Source organism: Solea senegalensis, linkage group LG14 (genome assembly GCF_019176455.1).
Source record: "Solea senegalensis isolate Sse05_10M linkage group LG14, IFAPA_SoseM_1, whole genome shotgun sequence".
NCBI lineage: Eukaryota > Metazoa > Chordata > Actinopteri > Pleuronectiformes > Soleidae > Solea > Solea senegalensis.
In genome coordinates this window covers 21,593,586-21,614,619 of record NC_058034.1, presented here as the reverse complement: position 1 = coordinate 21,614,619, position 21,034 = coordinate 21,593,586, and the positions used below count along the sequence as shown (strand labels likewise).

The 21,034-nt window shown below is 40.5% G+C and overlaps 1 protein-coding gene across 1 annotated transcript in view; it reads left to right on the top strand.

Annotated features, from left to right (window-relative positions):
• LOC122780684 (cadherin-2-like) overlaps positions 1-21,034 on the top strand; it is a 96,693-nt gene that overhangs the window by 53,604 nt on the left and 22,055 nt on the right. Inside the window, 7 exon segments of the mRNA XM_044043833.1 lie at positions 1,130-1,274; positions 2,181-2,353; positions 4,025-4,162; positions 5,151-5,336; positions 12,358-12,611; positions 16,783-16,891; positions 16,893-16,926. Coding sequence (XP_043899768.1) covers positions 1,130-1,274; positions 2,181-2,353; positions 4,025-4,162; positions 5,151-5,336; positions 12,358-12,611; positions 16,783-16,891; positions 16,893-16,926 — 1,039 coding nt within the window.

The window sequence follows — 21,034 nt, the reverse complement described above, 5'->3', positions numbered from 1 at the left end:
TGAAATGATTTATCTCCTGCTGCTCTTGATGTGTGACTCTGCTCCCAGCATGCCTCGCCATCTCGGTGACATGTCATTCCCCTGTTTTTATTTTTCATCTTTGCTGTCATTTCCACTTTCATGCAGGGGGAGATGAAGAAGGCCTTCTTTTAAAAGAGCTCTCGCTGTTTGCTCGCTATATCTAATACAGTCGCATCCACCTCTGAGAGCGGTGTCTCACCTTTTGATCTGTTGGAATGCACACACACACGCACACACATGCACAGGGGAGTGGAAATCTGGAGTCGCAGCAGGGTGATTTGCATTTAAGCTGTCTCATGAATATTCATGTGATTGGATGTAGTTGTCAGAGCGAGGAGCTGGGATTGGCCGCATGTTTATTCATGAGGGAGGCTTTGCTTCTCTTTTGAGCCTGATACTGTACAAGAATGGAATGTAAAGGAATGAGTTATTGGGGCCCAAAGCTGTGTTACAGCCAGCGCGACAGTATATTCAGCTCGTCTGACCGTTATAGCACACAGTGTGTACTAAATTGTGTCTCTCGGGAGTGGGTTTTTTTATTGGAAACATCAGAGGTATTTGTAAATTATGGATTTTTTTTTTTCAGCTCATTTTAGCCGCGGGGTGATCCTTGAAAAAAGAGAATCAAACACAAAATTCTTAGAAATTAAAATGGTAGATTTATGTGAAAACTCAAACCTTGTATAAATATTCTCTTAATGTCAGAAAGTTGTAAATTCTTCTTGATTAAAGTCACAAAGTTATGGAATTTCTTAACACTGTGGATCAGTGGTAGAGCAGGGATTCTTCTAACCCGAAGGTTGGAACCAAACACTTTTTTTTTGTTATCTCATTCACTTGTGACACAATTTGCTATAAATAGATTTGCTAATTGTGTTGTTTGACATTATCATTTCAATTTGAAAATGTATAACGGTTCAACCGCAGAATAAATTAACCCAGTTTTTCCGCGACTGACCTGTTTAACATCAGTTAGCGTTTTTAGCGTGCTGTGTGTAAGTGGAACATGTTTGGATGTTGTCTCCTGAATATTAAACATTTAAAAGTGGCCCAGTCACATTAACGTTCATTCTGTGCTGTGTGTGTGTGTGTGTGTGTGTGTGTGCAGTTGCGAGCTCATGCTGTGGACCTGAATGGGAACCAGGTGGAGAATCCCATAGACATCGTGATTAACGTCATCGACCAGAACGACAATCGACCAGAGTTCACACACACCATCTTCAACGGGTCTGTCCCGGAAGGATCCAAGCCTGGTACCAACACACACACACACCTATACCTTAAACCCAAGCCTTAACTCTTAAAAAAAAACAACCTAAACCGCAGTCTGGTTTCCATCACTTCAATCCTAACCCTAATCTCAAAAGCAACAATTCACGTTATTAGGATTACGTGAGTGTAAAAACAGATTTAAGTCCCCAGAACATGAGTATTACCTGGATCACACACAACTGGGTTTGCACACACTGACATTCTTGTATAGCATGCTTAATGAGGACACAGGAGTTGTGAGGACCAGCCAAAATGTCCTCTCTGCCAATGGTTTATATGTAGGTCCTCACAAAGATATACATACACACAGAACTTTAGACCCTAACCCCAAAACCAAGTCTAAACTCTGAAAAAGCCCTTTAAATTTGTGAAGAGTGAAGAACTGCCAAAATGTCCCAACAATTCACAACATGCTTTGTGTCCCCGGAAGGGAGAAAGTCCACATAATGTGACTGTGAAAAGAGATTTAGGTCCCAACAACTTGAGTAAGACCTGGAACACACACACACAAGTTCATACAGGTTTGTGCATATCTCAAACCTTAAGCATAACCACTTAATGTCTAACCTTAACTTATAACCTCACCACAATTCAACACTTAGCCCCGAAACCAAACCCGTATGTCAGAAATGAGGTTCTGCCTCATTAGGACCAGGTTTTTGGTGGTCCTGACAAGTTCTCTGTTCACGCCAGAAAACCCTGCATAGAAATAACAGCCAAAATGTCCCCGCTTCCTCCAGTTTATTTAGTTTTGTATGCAGTTTTGGTCCTCACAGAGATATACATACAAGTACACACACGCTCACACACTTGTGTATGTAATCCTTTTTAATTAGGAAGTAGGATTTCATGAAGGTCACTTGCTGACTTGCTGTTGTTCTTCCCAGGATCCTTTGTGATGACGGTGACATCGGTAGACAAAGACGATCCCAAAACGGCCAATGGCATGCTGCGGTACAAGATCCTCTCCCAGAATCCTCAGAGCCCCTCCTCCAACATGTTCACCATCAACAACAAAACCGGTGACATCATCACGGTGGCAGCGGGCCTCGATCGAGAGGTGTGTGTGTGTGTGTGTGTGTGTGTGGACATTTTGCGTCTCTAAACCCATATGGAGCAGATGCTCCTCAGCCTGTGAGTGTGTCTTCAGCCTGCAGTGTGTCCTGCAGAGGGACAACAGCTTGTAGTTTGTCTCTTGCGTCACTTGATCCTACAGAGAGATAGTGTGTGTGGTCCGAGGCTGTGCGACATGACTGCTGTTTGTTAACTGAGTTCCTGAACGTCTGCAATCTGCTTCTCTGAAGTTTGTGGAAGATTCAGATGGATTTAGAGCTGGACAGAACTTTTAAGGTCATCGCACAAGTACATTGAAATTAGGTATTAGTTGTCCTTCCTGGAGCAAAAGTGCAAGAATATGAAGATATTTTTACATTCTTAGATTAGATTACATGAGATAGAACTTTATTAATCCCCTCGGGAGGTTCCCTCTGGGAAATGAAGGCTCCAGCAGCAAAAAAGCACCATACAATTTAAATAACAGCACCACACAGAAGATGTATTATGTTATATTATAATAGATGTATCATTATTATTATTATTATTATTATTATTATTATTATTATTATTATTGTTATTGTTGTTGTTATTATTATTATTATTATTATTATTATCATTATCATTATTATGTATATACTACTATATCATTTTATTTAATATGGTATTATCATATAAATGAACAGATATATATGCATATTTATATTGATAATAAAAAACAGAAAAGGAAACTGAAAAAATAGATACAAATAAAATAGAAAATTACATATAATATATTTAGCATAAACATGATATAGTGTATCTTAATATATATAGTCTGTAATGTAATATATTAACAGACATAATACATACAAGATGTATACACATATACATATATATATGTATATATATATATACATATATATGTATATATATACATATATATATATACACATCTTGTATGTATTATGTCTGTTAATATATTACATTACAGACTATATATATTAAGATACACTATATCATGTGAACATTGGGGGCGTGTCCACATTTTCCTCAGACTTACTCTCAATGAATGTTGTTTATTTACTTCGCTCTTCATGTGCAAACGCCTTTAATGTGAATTATTGTTTTTTTTTTTTGTAAACACACCACGAATCAGCCACGGCAGTAAAATTAAAGAGTGATTTTAATGTTGTTAGCGATCGTTGTGTTTTTGACTTTGCCGAGTCATGAAACGTTTGAAATGTTGAAGTTTTAAATGACGTTACAGATGGTTAAAAAGACAAACACCATTCTGCCACAACGTTAAAGCCAGTTCCCTTGTTTTATTGTTGCGGCTGATCGGTGTATGTTGACTTTGTTGTTGCAGGTTCACAATCACTGGCGTCATTTGAGTTAAGGAGACATTAAATTTAATGCGAGACCAATTATCAAATGTGGGTTTAATGATACCTTTAATGTTTTTCTCCAACACTTTCATTAAAGAGTCGTGACTCTGTCATCAACTGTAACAGTGGTTTAAACACATTTATACAACCATGACACTTTCTGCAATATTTGAACTGTGGCTTATGTCGTAAAAAAATGTATTTACCTTTGTCAAAGGATAATAAATATTGGGATACTTACTTCATCTACATTAACTTAGACTAGAGAATTAGATTTCCTTTTACCGTCTTTGTTCTCTGTTTGTTTCCAGAAAGTGACTCAGTACACGCTGATCATCCAGGCCACAGATATGGAGGGAAACCCCACTTATGGTCTGTCGAACACTGCGACCACTGTCATCAGGATCACTGATGTCAATGACAACCCTCCGGAGTTCACCACAGACACAGTAGGTCCTCTCTTTCCTCTCTCACTCACACACACAGATGTTCGTGGCGAGGACACTCAGAGACATAATGAATAGCCCGTTACCCTAACCTTAACCATCACAACTAAATGTCTAACCCTTAACCGAACCCTAATTCTAACCACAAAACCTTCAAAAAAGCCCCTTTAACGAGTGACAGAACATGAGGACGAGCCAAAATGTCCTATTATTTTCCCAAAAGGAAGAAATAAACAGCACAAATGTATTTTATCTGTCCAGCATCCGGTGCAGTGATTTTGACTATTGGTATCGGACCGATACCAATACTTACCGATACCCATCCCTATCTGCCTCATGAGGAACATACACACTTGAATTCTTGTATTGCATGCTTAGTGAAGACATGGGAGTTGTGAGGACCAGACAAAATGTCCTCACGTTCCCAAAATGGTTGATATTTTTTTATCGATCCTCCATATAAATATATACACACGAGCGCACAAACACACACTTTTGGATTTAATCCTTTTTACACACACACACACACACACATCATAGAGGTTATGGAATGACTCTGAAGCAGCAGTCCTCTTCTTCTCTTTGTCAAAGAATCCAGGACAAACTTTTCACTCTCACACTCCTATGGTCAATTTAGAGTTTCCAGTTAACCTAAACCCCAATCTGCATGTTTTTGGACTGTGGGAGGAAGCTGGAGTACACTGAAAGACCCCACACACACACACACACACACAAAGGAAGAACATAGAACCAAAGAAAGGCCCCCAAACCAGTGACCTTCCTGCTGTGAGACGACAATGATAGCCACTGTTCTACTGTGTGACCCCAATGAAATGCCCAATATGTTCAATTTCCTCAGCAGGTTGGACAATAAGGAGCAGTGTCATGTCTGTGACGATCTTATTAGTTTACATTAATAGTTTTTCATGTATATTACTGTGAATTTGACAGTAACATACTGGTGGTGTTTTTGTGTGTCTCGTTCCCTCAGTTCTTCGGGGAGATTCATGAGAACAGGGTGAATGTGATCGTTACTAACCTGACCGTGACCGACAAAGATCAGCCTCACACTTCAGCCTGGAGCGCCGTGTACCGCATCATCGCCGGAGACCCCACTGGGCGCTTCTCCATTCCCACTGACCCGACGACCAACGAGGGCCTGCTCACTGTGGTCAAGGTGAGCTTCAGCTCTCCACGCATACATTTAAATAACGAATGTGAAACTTTATTTAAAGAAAACCAGTGTCATGTTCTCCTTCAGTACTAATAGGAGGAAAGTATGGTCATTTGCAAAACGGTATAAATATTGTGGTAACTATCATGTAATGAAAAATGTGTTTGGGAAATGAGGGAGGATCAGTTCCAACTTTATGATGTGGTTATTATCTTATATTTTGATTCCCAAACATTTTTATATTAGTTCATTACATTGCGATAATGGTAGTTCTCTTACCAAGTTATTCATTGTAAATTACATTAAAAAATAATAATAAACATGGCATTGCTGTAATAGCATTAATAATAAGATGGTATAACCATACAATTACCATGTTGTTACTTGGAGTCTAGTCCAGTGACTAGACCAAGATTATTCTCTATGAAATCCCTTTATATATATACATTACATATATATGAATATATATATATATACATATATATAAATATATGTATATACATACATATACATATGTATATATATATATATATATATATATATATATATATATATATATATATATATATATATATATATATATATATATACATATGTTTGTGTAACCTGGTGATATGGTTAGATAAATATGTGGCTTTTTCCAGAATAATGATAACATACATACTTTATATACTTTGATCTATTGGCAGCATGTGGTTGCTAAACAGAAAAGGCCCCAGGATGAAGCCTTGGGAACTTTTCAGGAAAAAAAATATATATAGACAGCGGTTATAGGTGCAATTACTTAAAAAAATATATAATAAAGTGATTCAGATAACACATTTTCATATAATGTTACAAAGGGCTACAAGAGATCAATTGATGCTATAAGTTATAAAAGCTAAAACATGAAAATATCGACATTTTCTGTGGGAAATCATTTCCCTTTGTCAAATATTAGTTGTTATGAGTGCACAGTCACCAGCCTGTATAAATCTTTGTTTTCATTAGCCAGAATGAATGTTTTATATTAGCATCAGTGGGTCTTCTCTGTGAAACATCTGTTTAGTTTTAGTGACACTTGAAAGCTGGGTTCTCCAGCACTCAAGGAGGGGAAAGCTGAGGTGAGATCTGCATGATGCAAAACTCTACACACTTTATCTTTAGAGATACACCAAATCATAAAAGTGAGTTTTACAAAGTAATATCAAAAAAATGTGACAAAGTTTGCTCCTCTGAGGTCTCCAAGTAGTGTCTCCAACTGTGTCAAGTTATAGTGTCTCCGTGATATTGCCAGTATAAGTGAGATCTAGTTATAGTGAGACACTGTTTGTGTTTGTATGGCTGTCTCTGAAGACCGCGACAGGAGCCGCCTCAGTTCTGTGCTGTGGTCAAAAAAACAGGTTGAAAGACATCAAATTTGTTGTTAAATGCCAAGAAGTTGTTCAGCTGCTGTGGAACAGCTTTCTCATTTCCTCGACTCAGAGACAGGAGATTTGATATGGGCTGTTATTTTTTTCTTTTTTAGGAGAGGCTTGATGACGGCAGTTTTCACACTTTTCGGGGCCTGTGGGAAAAATCACCTGACAGAGTCAGATGTGGTGCAATAACATGCAATTAGAAACATTTTCCGAGGACGTCTGTTGGCAGAATATCATGGCAGCAGGTGGAGAGTTTCAGATGTTTGACAACGCTCTCCAAGTTTGGCTGATTAATAGTATTAAATGACGTCATGCAACGAACACTGATGTGAAGTGAATACAGATTAGATTGTGGCTTTGGCTGTATTTCTCAGGGAATATTGACCAAAACTTACCCAGACAAATACAGTTAAAGTAAGCTGTAGCTTTTATTTCTGGCTGTGGCAAACAAAAGTTACTGTTACACACCATATGGGTCATCACCAGCACTTTTGAAAAAAATCAATATTGGCATGGTGCCCGTGCTCTATAGCACTCCCCTAAGTTGAAAGCGAGACAAAATTAAGTTGCACCGAATTTCATTTGTACTTGTTATACATCTAATCAAACATAGAGTGAAATTTTTAGATTTTGTCTTTTCACCGTATTTTACTCTATGTGTCATTAAACATGGTCATTTCAGGTCAGACCAGGGTATCTGTGCTCTAAGATGTTTTGTCAGAGAAGAAGTAAAAGTCACTGCATGCCCTTTGCAGATAGAAGATTAGCAGATTACTGGCACAATCGTTTTTGTGCCATGTGATTTTTGGTGCCAGTGATGTCAAAGTGTTAATGAGTGTTAAATTACAATTCTCATCTCCATGTTTCCACCTTCCACGTTTGGCTTGCTTTGCTCTTTTGTATGGTGGCATTTCTCCGTGGACACCTCACAGGTGCAGTGGGATTAATGGCATTTGTCCTGAGAGAGAGCAGCAAGGGCGGATGTGGGAGAGGAAACCTGAATAAATACTTTATTGGAGTGTTCAGTGATATATTATATTATGTGATCAAAACATCGGTGTGCATGGAGATAGTGCTTTCCTACAAAAAGAAAGAAGAACAAGAAAGAAAAAGGGCAGGAATGATCAGAGAGAACAACATCAGACACTGCTACCTTAGAACTGTTCAGACCCATGGATATGACTCAGCTCAAAGCCCTTTGTTGTGTGTGGGCTCCATCACAAGCTCAGTAAGATACATGATAGATATTTAGGAACAAAGCTGGAGAAGGAGAATTCACCAGAGCAAAAGTCACAAAAAGACTCCTTTCTTGTTCTTTTACCAGCTTCACTTTGACTCGATGGAACAGATCACCGGTGCTTGAACCAATCTTCAATTTAAAACATCAGAACTGGGTTGTGGAGCGTTGTGGTTGTGTTGAGTTAAAGAGTTAAGGCCTTTACAGAGAAATTCATTCTCTCTCCCAGGGCTGCGAGAAAAGTCGTTATTTTGGGAGTTCTTACAGGTTCTTCTTGACACATCAAGTTTTTTCTTGTGTGGTGTGTGTCCGACAACTTAATGCAGACATGTTGTCGTTCCATATGAGAACTTAATTCCCAGGAGTTCTGCACTTGAGTTTCTTGAAAGCATACAGGAGCAATGTGAATTGGATTCTGAATTTTAACCGTGGAGCCAGTGGAGTTGTTGTAGTGTAGCGTAGTGGTGATGTGGTGAAATGAGGGAGTTCTGGTGATGATGCGGGGCAGCTGAATTCTGGTCCAGTTGAAGTTTATGGAGGGATTTGTGAAAAGGGGGGGACGTGGCTGAGGACAAGGATAGAAGTGGTATGGGGAATAATGCGGATAATGTTGCATAGATAATGTAGGTAATATTATTGATGTGGGGTCGGAATGATAGTGAGCTGCCGAGGATGACTCCCAGACTCTTAACCTGAGGGGAGGGAGAAACTGAACGGTCAACTTTGGATAATGTAGATCAGGGGTGGGCAATTATTTTCCCCAAGGGGCCACATGAGAAACAGTAAATATTGTTGAGGGCTGGGCCAAATTTGAATTAATTTTAATTTAATTTGATCTGTTTTATCTAAAAAGCAGTCTGATGTAGATCTACTGTAGTGTCGATGAGGAGGATTTGTTCTTCTTCTTACCACCTTCTCTGTTTTTGGGGAGTGTGTACTGGCCTTAAAGTGGGTGAGCATTTCTTCAAGGATGTATATCACCAGTTCCCTAGTTAAACAGAGGATATATGAAGTGGCTAACTGGCTAATCCTCTCATAAATTTGTCTCGTTTCAGTGAAAGCTAATTTGCTCGCGTCAACACTTGACGGTGTGTGTGTGTCAGACAGTGCTAAAGGTAGCTAGCTGAGGTTAGCAGAGCAGTGCCTGTCATGGCTAACTACCTAATCAGCAATTGTGAGAACAATCGTTTTAAAGAGTTCTGTTTGAGCCGTGTCGTGTTGGAGTTTAACAGTTAAACATGATTTGATTGGCTAGCGTCAGTGCTGATGTGATTTCATGACATGTTCTGATTTGGCTGATGCTGTTTGGAAGATAAAAACATGTCTGATGCAAAAGCAAAGTAACGGACCCACAATGCAGTTCTGCAATGCTTGAGGCTGCTCTATTCAGAGTGAATGAGAAGGCGTTCCAGTTGACGCCTCCACCGCATATGTGTGAAACCAGCGTGTCTCTGCTCAGTAACCATGGAAACATATGCCTCTGGACTAGCCTGCTTCCTACCAGGATAACTGTCAAGCTTCATCAAGCTGCGTCTCACAGAATGTCCAACAGAAACAAGTCCTCAAAAGACAGTTCTGTCTTAACGTCGTTTTACAGAATAAATGAAAATCAAGCACTTTACTTTAGCTCAACAAATTTGACGTTTTTCAACCCTGCATGTTTTAGAAGTTCCACTGATCCAACCAAAGAGAAGGAGAAGAAGCAAATCATGCCATTCCCATTCATTGAAGATGAAAAATAGGAGAATATTGACCCAGCTCTGCAGTAACGTTAACATAATCACTTTTTTTGTTTAGTTGCCTTTTCATTCTCTCCATCAATCCATTCTTTCAGCATTTCTAATTTATTTTCTAAATCCTTGATAATTACAAGCAACAGAACTTTGCTGGATTTCAACTTACATTGGAAGTCAGAGGTCCGTACTGACGTCACCTCCGTTTAAAAATACAGACCATAACAACGCTCTAAATTTGACATCGCTACGTGTGCGACTGATTTACTGTGAAACAAATGAGACAGAGGTGCGATTAATGGTGAAAAGTAGCATCGGCAGCCATCTTGTGTCCCCATGTTGGCGAGGTTGCTGCTAGTTTCTGAGTTGGAAATTCAACTTCCGGCTACAACTAGTGCACAACATTAGCCTCGAGTAGAAGTTAAAGTGGCTAATTCCGGCCGGAGGAGAATGATGGTCTGATCTTTCAAAGGATTAAAGCTTGGTACAGGTGACCTTAAACTTTCTGAACACTGTTTTTCAAACGCCAGTTTGAAATGTAGTGCACTGACTAAACAATAAAAGCAGCAGAAAGTCATATTTCAGTACCAACAGTCTGTTGAAGCTCTCCTCTGATTAGCGGTAGAGAAGCACTGATAAACACATCAGCGTTCACAGAAACAAATCTATTCAACACATCACTCCAGTCTCATCTCACAATTTCAGACTGCTTCTTCACAAAATCATTTGACCCTGGGTGCAGTTTGAATGATGTTATGTTAGTGTTTTCTGTTTTCTTTGCACATGATTTTCACATTTTTTGAAACAAATTTGCTCACAGAGGCGAGAGCAATCAGCAATTGTCTGTGTCCTGTTGGAAAGCAGGAAGAATAGTCCTTCCTGGCATCACACAGATATGTTTGTACATCTGTCGGTAACACCTTTCTGACAAGGCTACTTTGTCTCACGTTGTCTGAGTACAAAGTGAATGTTTACCATCACAGTGAGGAACCCTGATCTCATGTTGCTCACATGTTGAGAGTAGTTTTCCACGCAGCAGCTGAGCTCAGTGGGAGGAAGCGTTTACTCTTCATTCTTGTGTGCGACATGTGCAGGTCCTACTCATTTTACTCCTCTGACATGACAGAAATTTAAAATTAACTACCTTTTTACCATCTCCTGCTGCTTTTACCCTACCTTCATGTCCGTTATCAGCCAAGTTAGGCTGCATTGATGAGAATTACCAAACCACATTTTAACATACTGTATGCAGGGCTGTAACTAACACTTAAGCTCCACCCCACATTAGAGGATAATTGGACAGATTTCCAACAGTTTTTACCTCCTTATGAGTTTGTCCAGATGCTGACATGATTTTTTTTTTTTCCAACAGAAAGCAGAGAAGTTGCACGTCAAAGCCAACGTGTGGTTATTACGGTCATTTCACTCACGCTGTTGCAGGAAGCCGGAGAATCAGCATCTTTGTACATAGTTTATGCAGTTTTACGGTTTATCGATTTGAAATCATAAGTATTAAACATGTTTGATATTTACGACCCAACAGCGTTTGGGGGGCGTGAGCAAAACACCCGCAATAACCAATGAGAGCGAGTTGAACGGGAACGCTTTGTTTAAAACCATAACCAAATCCCTGGAATCTCCTCCCTGAAATTGTTTGATTAAACGCTTAGGGCGGGGCTGTATTTTCATGAATTATTAATTTGTTGATTAATGGTTTAGTTGTTTGGAACCATAAAATGTCAGAAGATTTGGGAAAATATTGATCCGTGTTTCCCAAACCTCAAAAATGATGGTGTTCTCAAATGTCTTGTTTTGACAAACCAAAATCAATCAGTTTGAACGATTTCTTTGCTACATGGAGCAACGAATTATTCACAATTAAGCAGCTGAAAAATCTGAGAGCTTGTTTTAATTATTTAGTTGACGATGTATTTAACGATGGATACATATGCAGTGTGCAGATGTAACAGTGGCAACAGTGAACATAAATGTGTAAAATTAGATGCAGGGCGATTTAACGGTGCCTAGAGATAAAATAGTGTTTGAAGCATTAGCGTAAAAGTTAACATCTGACAGATAAAGTGGTGCTGATAGCCATACGGCCGCTAATAATAGTAAGATGTGACGTTTTATATTAAAAACTGGTTATGAGCATTATCTAAGATCAGCTGCCACCTCAGTCAACGATGCACGGCCGCGGCTGCATCCATGATCCTTGATGTGCAGCGATGAAGCACCGGCACTGTGAGGAAACATTTATGTGATGAAGAGCGAGAGAAGAGAGGAGAGGCTCAATGTGCCGTGTCTCCAGACGATCCGAGCCTACAACAGCAGAACTGAGAGCTGGTCCAAACAGACCTGAATCAGCACGCGCTGGTAGATTATAGAAAAGGAAAAAGGAAAGTTTGACGCTCACTCTTGTAGAGAGGTCAATGTAACTGTAGGTCAGGGGCGTAACCCCCTTTTTATTGTTCCACCCACTTGTACCTCTGCTCCCTCTCTTGCAGTTTGTGTTACCATGACCTCAATATCTCTTAAATGTCTTTTTAATTTGCTGTCTGTTTTATAATACAACATTCAAGCAGCATACAGCGGGGTTGTTTCTTTTATTGCCAGGAGAGAAATTCACCATCTCCTTCTCTTCTTCTGTCCAGCCGATAGACTTCGAGCTGACTCGCTCCTTCATGCTGACGGTGGAGGCGGAGAATGAGGTCCCGCTGGCCAGAGGCATCCACCTGCCTCGTCAGTCCTCAGCAACGGTCTCCGTGCGAATCCTGGACATCAATGAGAGTCCAGAGTTCAGCCCAAACCCCAAGTCCATCAAACTAGAGGAAGGTCTACCTGCCGGGTCTCTGCTCACCACCTTCACCGCGCAAGACCCCGATCGCTTCATGAGACAAACTGTCCGGTAAGAACCTCATCATGAGTTAGAGTATTCATTTTATGTACTGCTCAGTGTGTGTGTGCGTTCATGCCACCAGTTTTAATCCTTTGATAAGAGTCTTTTGAAAACCCTTGAATGTCTCTATACCCTCTCTTCTGGTCATCTTTGAAATTAGCCTTGCATTCATTGGATGGAGTTGTTTCTGAATTGCCACTGACATTGGCAGCGTTTCATTAAAAGCCTAAGTGTGTAACGTAACCTTCTTACCTTGTTAACCTCGTCATGAATGCCACCACATTTTATCCATTTGTGCAGTCTATATCTTCATATGGTAGAAATGCTGTGATCACATAAGTGGCACACTTCTCTTCTGTTTGTCCTTCTGTTCACAAATCCCTGTCCACATTTTTCACGGATCAATCTGAATTTTTTATCACCCAAGTGTAAAATCGACCACATTTTCATTTAAATCCCTACAGAATTAACAGCAATTTCTATTTAAACTGGGAAGTCCCATTCATCTTATTTAGCTAATTACGCTTGTGTTGTGGTTGATGGGTGCCCTCTGCTGGGTTTAAACTATAATATATGAGGTCCAGAGAAATGACACACAAGCCGAAGGGCGAGCAACTCTTAACGTAGAGATGACAGTTCTGTGAAGTGGCTTGCAGGTTAGCTAACACATCCACTCGTGTACTAAATACAACTGTGATTTAATATATTGCAAAATGTGATGTTTATGGTTTGAATCCAACTTTAAAGACCAGTATTTTAGTGAAGGTAAAGCTGGTGTCAGGTTTTCTATAAGTACCCAGTGTGGAGTGCCCCAAGGCTCAGTACTGGGCCCATTTCCATTTCTCGATTACATTACATTTCATGCATGGACACAATATCAATAATTCTCAACATATATTTACTGTTTGTAAGATATCCGCAGATGGATGCCTCAGAACTGACGTTTCAATTGTGGGTCATGACAGTTACATGACAGTAACTCACTTTTTTGTTACTTTGGTCATTTACATGAAATCAGTTGTCAAATCCTGTTTCCAGCAGCACAGACATGTCTCCAAAAACCTATTGATGCATTGATCACCTCCAGATTACACTACTGTAAATCACAACCTTCGTGTTGCGTGAACTCACAGCTACTGCTGAACACAAGACAGTGTGTCGTCAAGCGTCGGGTGCACAAGAATCCCAGGACTCTCAAAGTTGTGTGGTGTGAACTTGGCTTTAGAGAGTCTGAGGGACAGCAGCAGCAGGGGAGTGGAGACAAGACTGGAGAGAAAGTGCATCCACGACTATTTCAGACTGAAAAGAGAGTCAGTCAAGGATGAGAATAACTTGCTGGTGCATCAAAGGCTGCCATTCATTATGAATGAGACCTGGCTCTCCTGCCCGTGTGTCCCTCTCTGAGTTCAACTAAAAGCTCACAGCTACACGACAGGGGAATGTTGAGAGAGGCTCAACTTTATGTCCTTGGACACAGTGCGAGCGGATGCCAGGCCGGAGCCAATAATGAACTTGATTCCAGCAGAAATTGAAGAACACAGTTGTTTACTTCTCCACTCCAGGAAGCAAGTCAACTTGAAGCTGATCAAGTGTGGTCTCGGCAACAGCCTTCAATTGCCTGGACAGGGAAAAACAACAAGGCGGAGACAAATTGCAGACGTTTGCTGGTGTGACCGGCTGCAGATCTGTCAGAAAACTGTCTGTTTCTTTAGGGACCAGATAGAAATACTTTTCTTCTGTATGCGGGAGAGCGAGAGAGAGAGATTTTAAAATTGTATTTGCAGATAAATGTGATCTGCATCCATTCAAACATACCTGTAACTGTAAATTACATGGCCATTCATGTATACTGGGGCATGTTCTGTGCCGGATTCTCTCCTCTGCAGTTGTTTTCTTAGTTTTAGAAGGTACTACTAATGAGAAACAACCGTGGTGAAAATTAAGAGGAATGATTTCTGTTATGAGGCCAATTACACGGGGAAACTGGAACAGAAAGTCACTGTTTGGGGAGCTTTTTGTTCACAGCTGATTGGAGAAATGTGGCCATTAAGAAGCAACCAAGACATTTTTTTTTCAGTCATTTTCGTTTTCAAAAGGTCTTTGTTTCTGTCCGCCCAAGACGAAAAGAGTCCTGGAGTTTTCAAAAACTGAGCTAACACCATTTTCATGAAATCACGCCTGTCCCCACATGGACAGTTTAAATAATAACATGTAGCAGATTAAGAGGCTTGAAAAGTGCATAGAATGAGTGTCAGGTTACACTTGTGTAGTGTCCGTGGTTATTAAGCAACCGAAATTGTTGCTGCAGCTTCACTGAGGTAATTGCACCATGTAACTGAGAATAAAATCAAAACAAAGATTTCACAGCAATGCTTTTCCTGAGTGACAAATAGATTATTTATCAATTACTAACTTCAAATGTCAAATATTTTGATAACCTATTCGATTGCTTTGAGTCAGGGGTTTTTTTCCAGCTTCTAATTAGATGTGAATATTTCCCAGTTTCTTTGCTCCTAAGAAATCATTCAAACTAAATGAGTCTTCTGAGAACATCATCACTTCCAGGTTTGGGAAACATTGATTTTCTGACATTTCCAGGACCAAACAAGTCCTCAATTAATCGAGAAAATGATCGACAGATTAATCCCTTGTGAAAATGTTGGTTAGTTGCAGGTTTCAGGAGTTTTGTTTGGATGATAGAACACAAATCAGTTGATGCACTAAAAGCACTTGAGTTTTGTGTTGTTCATTAGCTTTTAGTGAAAATTATATCAGGGTTTCCACACCTTGGTTGACATCAAATTCAAGGACCCAATATGCCGACACAGTTTAAGACTGGAGGGCAACTTGGGTCAATGTCAGTCTTTCGTTTGGCGAGACTCTCTTGTTTTAACTTTACTTGCTCATTGTTCTGCGCGCATTGATCTCACGTCAACGGTGGAGAGAGAGACAACAGTGTCCACAACGCCGCTAGTGATTGTGACTCCATGTTTGTCAATGCAGGGCATGAGACAGTAGGTGGCGTTGTAACAGACAAGGGAGACATTTACCTAAAATATCAACTTCACTTCTTTCTTGAACAAAATTAAAGCACTTTCAATGACCCATGTCTATTTAAATTCAAACTGATGAACATTCAAGAAATGAATGTGAACAGCCCCGAAGTCTGTCTGAACTGAAACTTTTGAGTTTCAGCTCCTCACACATAAACACTTTGTGTTATTTTATGTTTCATTTTGTTGGTGCAATTGTTTCCTTTCTCACAAAAAAAGGGACATCATGTTCCCTGTAACTCCATTTTCTGATTAAAAAAATAAAAGAGAAGAAAAGCAGACAAGATGGCTGCAACTCAATTCTTTTTTTTATGTTATTCAAAGGAAAGGAAACTGCACTGAGCTAACAGCCCAACCACCAGCAGCCCCGGAGCACAGAGAGCCTGCAGGACTGCTGCTTTTTGTCCCCATCCTTCTTTCTCTCGCATCCCACTATTTGTTTCTAAATGTAGTGCTGAAGTCTTTGTAGCCTAGCAACAGCCAATGGTGGATGCACAGTGTTCACAAAACCAAGAGAGCGCGCGCACACACATGCTGGCACACAGAAAGCAAGTGTATTGTGACTATAGAGCGGGCCAGGAAGAGCCGCTTGGTCTCTGGATTGTTTCCTTTTTTTGTGGCTTCACATTCTGTCGTCGCCGCTGCTCTTGGACGTGTTCATAATTGTGACTATCTTCTCCTTTTCTCTCCAATTAAAAATGCACAACATCGATTAATAATCCCCATTCATGGGGTGCTTGGTGGTGGCGGCGTTTTCCAAGTTGTTTCTGTTTTGGAAACGTGACTTCTGTCACAGCAGAGCGGGCGACTGAGATAAATACACCAAGCACTTTTCATCAGCCAATTGCAGAGAGAATTGCCAAGCGTCAAAGACAATTCTAATTTTGCCTCTACAGACAAGTTTATGATGTGATATAATTCAATCTGTCTGGTAAAGGCAGAATCCTTTCCAGCAAGAATAAATGACTGAGTGGTGAGTTGCCTCGTGAGAGTGCTCCCTATATCAACTCCCCAGTACGAGCTTGGCCTGTAGCCAGTGAAGCAGATAAAGAAGCCTCTCTGTGCTGCTGTCTCATGCTCTTTCTCTCTCTCTCTCCCCCCTTTTCTCCCTCTCTGTCTGGATTCAGGTACTCCAAGTTGTACGACCCTGCCAACTGGTTGGAGATTGACCCGGTTAACGGTCGGATTTCCACCATCGCCATCCTCGACCGAGAGTCTCCCTATGTCAAGAACAACCCTGTACAACGTCACCTTCATGGCCTCAGACAGCGGTGAGACACGCAGTAACCCTGTTCCCCCTCAGACAGAGGTGGATTGTTTTCACTCTGCGCCTCAGTGGCTTTTGCACGACACAACAGAAGTGCTGGTTTACGATGGAGCCGATTCCAAGACGCTAAGAAACTCGGGCCCCGTTCAGACCTGCTGATAAGTAAAACCTAAACGTTTTAGAAATCTTTCAAAAAAAACCCTGTTATTTATTTATTTGGTGAAATCACCTTTTAATACCCACATTTGTGTCGGCTCACTGGGCTTCTTCTCTGAGACGAGCACAACATTCAACCTCTAAAACAATTTTTTTCTGTTCAGGAATGCAAGTAAATGACTATAATTTGACATCTTAATCAAGAAATAATGATGTGCTTTAGAATATTATTATATTTTAGCGTTAAAAATATCATTATGGTTGAAGAGCTTCTACATACTGGCGTATTAACCAAATTATTTTGGTAAAGACCAATGCAGCGTACCTTATTTCTATTTTCTCCTATTTTCTAACTTGTTGTGATTTTCCACCACGACTAAAGAAATATCTTATCGTATCTTAACATCCGTCCTCAGTGATCGCATCACGGCAAGTATGACTACGTCTGCATCAGGCATTGTAATGCGTTTTGGATGTGTCTCCTGTGTGACCAGATCACGTCAGATCCTGTTCTCAAAGACACACTGACCTCTGCTCTGTTTGAGAGAACAAAACTAGAGTTTTTCAGACCGAACAGATCTGTCTGATGTTTGTCTGTTGGGAGAAGCCCGAGTGAGTCAAACAAATACTTATGCTGCTGTGACATGACATCAGATTTTACCCATGAGAGTGAAAAGAAACAGCGTGACCATCGGAAACCAATGTTGCAGTGGGTGCAAATAAATTAATGTATGGGAGCTGATTAGTGAAGGAAATAGGGGATTTGTAGCTGGCCAGATGAGAGGAGACGGCCTCTAATCCATCCTAGAGATAGTAGAGATTGTAGTCATGCATACGTCTTAAAAACACCTTCAAATGTGGATTTTGTGATTGGATTTGAGGATGGCTTCAGGGCAGAAAGACGTGTACGTATCCGCATGGAAACAAAACTTTCCCCACATGGTCTTTTTCTTGTCTTTTGTTCTCAAAAGCTTCATTGTTTCAACAAACGCAAAACCCCTCCAAAACATGAAAAGTAAAAGACTGACTGAACCCAAATAAGCAGGACTTGCTTTTTAAAACACAGTAAGGGAACAAAAGGATTTATTTACAAAAGAACAAAAGCTACAGGACACAAAATCAAGTCCCATCGAAAGAGCTCTGAGTCAGGAAACTGTAAAGAGGACAGGAAATGTAACAAAAGAACAAACACATAGTTGCACTGAGGAAGTCTGGTACGGCCGTGTATGAAGACCAGACACACTGGTGAGAAACCAGAGTATATGAAGCAGCAGGTGATGACAGGGTGATGGGTTGCAGGTGTGTGACTCAGAGGCTCCGCCCAGCCGACTGGCTGACCTCCATAAAGACAATTGCACAGCAAAACAGGAAACAGGAAGCTTAACAAATTAAGACACAGAACATGAAGAATCTCAAACACAAGAAGAAGAAGAGCATGAAAGAGGAGGAGCTATGACAGATTCTGTACATGAAAATGGAAAAAGGTGTATTTTGCAATTTTCACTTTTTTCAATTCAATTGTATTTGTAAAGCGCCGAATCACAACATGTGTTATCTCAAGGCTCTGTACATAAACAACATTAAAGAGAGCAGAGAAACCCAACAGTTCACACAATGATCAAACACTAGAGGCATCAGTGGAGATTAAAAACAGAAGAAGAAATCTCTGACAGAACCAGACTCAAAGATGTGCAGCAATGTGCCAAGACAGGTTGGGGTGAAAGGAAACATGGGGGAGCAGAAATACAACAGTTGTATCAAGTTAGTAAGTTTAGAGAAAAACAGTGATGACGTGTTTATAGAACTACAATGTCATTTACTGTATATAAGCAGCTTTTCACTCTGGGACCCACCCTACCATCCATTTTCTATCCTTTTGCCCTTCACATGAGGGTCATTGCGGGGGACTGATATAGGGCTACAGGCGGGGAAGACTGTGGACAGGTCGACAATACTCTGTTTTCCAAAATTAAGATTTTAAGGCTCCTAAAACACTGGTTTTATGTCGATAAAAAGCTGCTACCATGCAAAGCTTTTGCAGATTCTCCTAAACTCATGTGCAGAGACGCTCAGGATCAGGTCTGACTCTTCAGTAGTTACGTTTGAAGACACTTCATGTCCTCACTGCTGAGACACATCAGTCCCTCACACGACCGTCATACAAAGACAGAACAGTCATTCCCGCCAGAGTCATTTTAGGGTCTCCAATCTAACTCCGTTCTGCATCATCTCTGGACTGAAATACCTGGAGAAAAGCAATATACTGTGTAATGTATAATGTAATGAGCAGAGGCATAAATTTGAGAGTGAAAATTGTCCCACCGCAACACGAGTGTTATATCACAGTGATGAGTTTAACAGAGCTGTGCTGCATGAGATACATGAGACACAGCAGCTGAAGAAAACAGGAGAGCTGCAACTTTTAATCCCCCACGAAATTCATTCAGCTTCTTAAATGTGAGTATTTTCTGCTTTATTTGCTCCACGTGGATGAAGATAAATACAATGATCGTGTTCAGCTAGAAACTTGTCGATTCTGTGAAATTAAATTATTTTTATTATTTTTAAGTCACTGAAACAACTCCCCCATTGATGGAATATTGACACTTTCTTGTTGCCTCAGTGTGGGTTCACAAATGTCATGACTTAGATTATTCCACTTATTCCATTATGGAAGACGTCTTCCTCTAAACAACAGGTTGCACTGTCCACCTTTTATTACATTACTATTCCCTAGTCCTGTAACTTCCTCGCTCTAATCTGTAATGGAGTTGGTTTCCTGTCCGTCCAGAGTCGTCCCTCTCGCTGCGATCACAGCTGTGCTTTATTGCCGCAGAAAAGAGGATTCTTTGTTGAAAGTGGAAAATTGTTGAGGAAGAGGAATGTAGATTGAGCAGCGGCTCCGTCCGTCCGTCCGTCCGTCCATCGTCTCAGCCGTGCACTGTCTGCACACAGAGCAGCTCTGTGCTCGTCGGAGCACATTCACCGACACAGAGACTCACTGAGACACGAGGACAAACACGCAACCTCTGCCGCGTGTTTCCCGCCGTATGTTGCGCCGACCGTTCCCCAGCTTAGTGGACTTTATATATAAGGATGTTTTTATTTAAACCGTATAGAAATATATGTATTTTCCATTTTTCTTTTGAAATTGCTGTGGAAAAATGTGCAGCTGTGAAGATTGGCGTTTCACAGTGTTGCTTACCCTCGTGTCTGCTGCATTCACTCATCAACTCAGAGGGATTTTAACTTAATGCGCTCGCACATTCTGAAACTTTAACTCGCTTAAAGAATAAGGCCGGTGATTGTCTCTGTGTTCTCTTTGTCTTTTAATCCCCATGAAAGAAGAAAAAGAAACAGTCTAGAGTGAGTATTAGGACCAAAATTTGATCAAGAATAACGTCATGATTATTATTCAAGCAAGATCTCACACGATCAGCTGCAACCTGTGATGAGGAAATAGAAGTTTTTGTGAAGGAAACCCAAGCACACGCAACAAGAACATGCAAATTCCACAAAAAAGGGGTTTAACAAAGGCCACGTCCAGATGGAAACGGCATGAAACGTAAACAATCTTTTTCTTACCCCTGTAAACACGGCGCTGTAGTACATATGCCAGGACTGTAAGTTTCTGGTCCCCTACAAAGCCTCTCCGACAAAAAAGTATACATATTCACTGAAACCCCTGTGCTGTGAGGCAACAATGCCAGCCACTGTATCACCGGGTGACTTCATGATTTATCCATTTAATCGGAATGGTATCTATATGCATAATTATTGATAACATTTTGTCATTAATTCATTTAAAGTTGCTCAGTCTTTAATCCGTGAGAACAAAAAAGGACATTTTTCGCTATTTATTACAGTTTTTAGCAGCTCGTTGGCGCTTTAGGGACAATCTGGGTCAGTAGGACGGTGCATGTGTGTGTGTGTGTGTGTGTGTGGTAATGTACAAA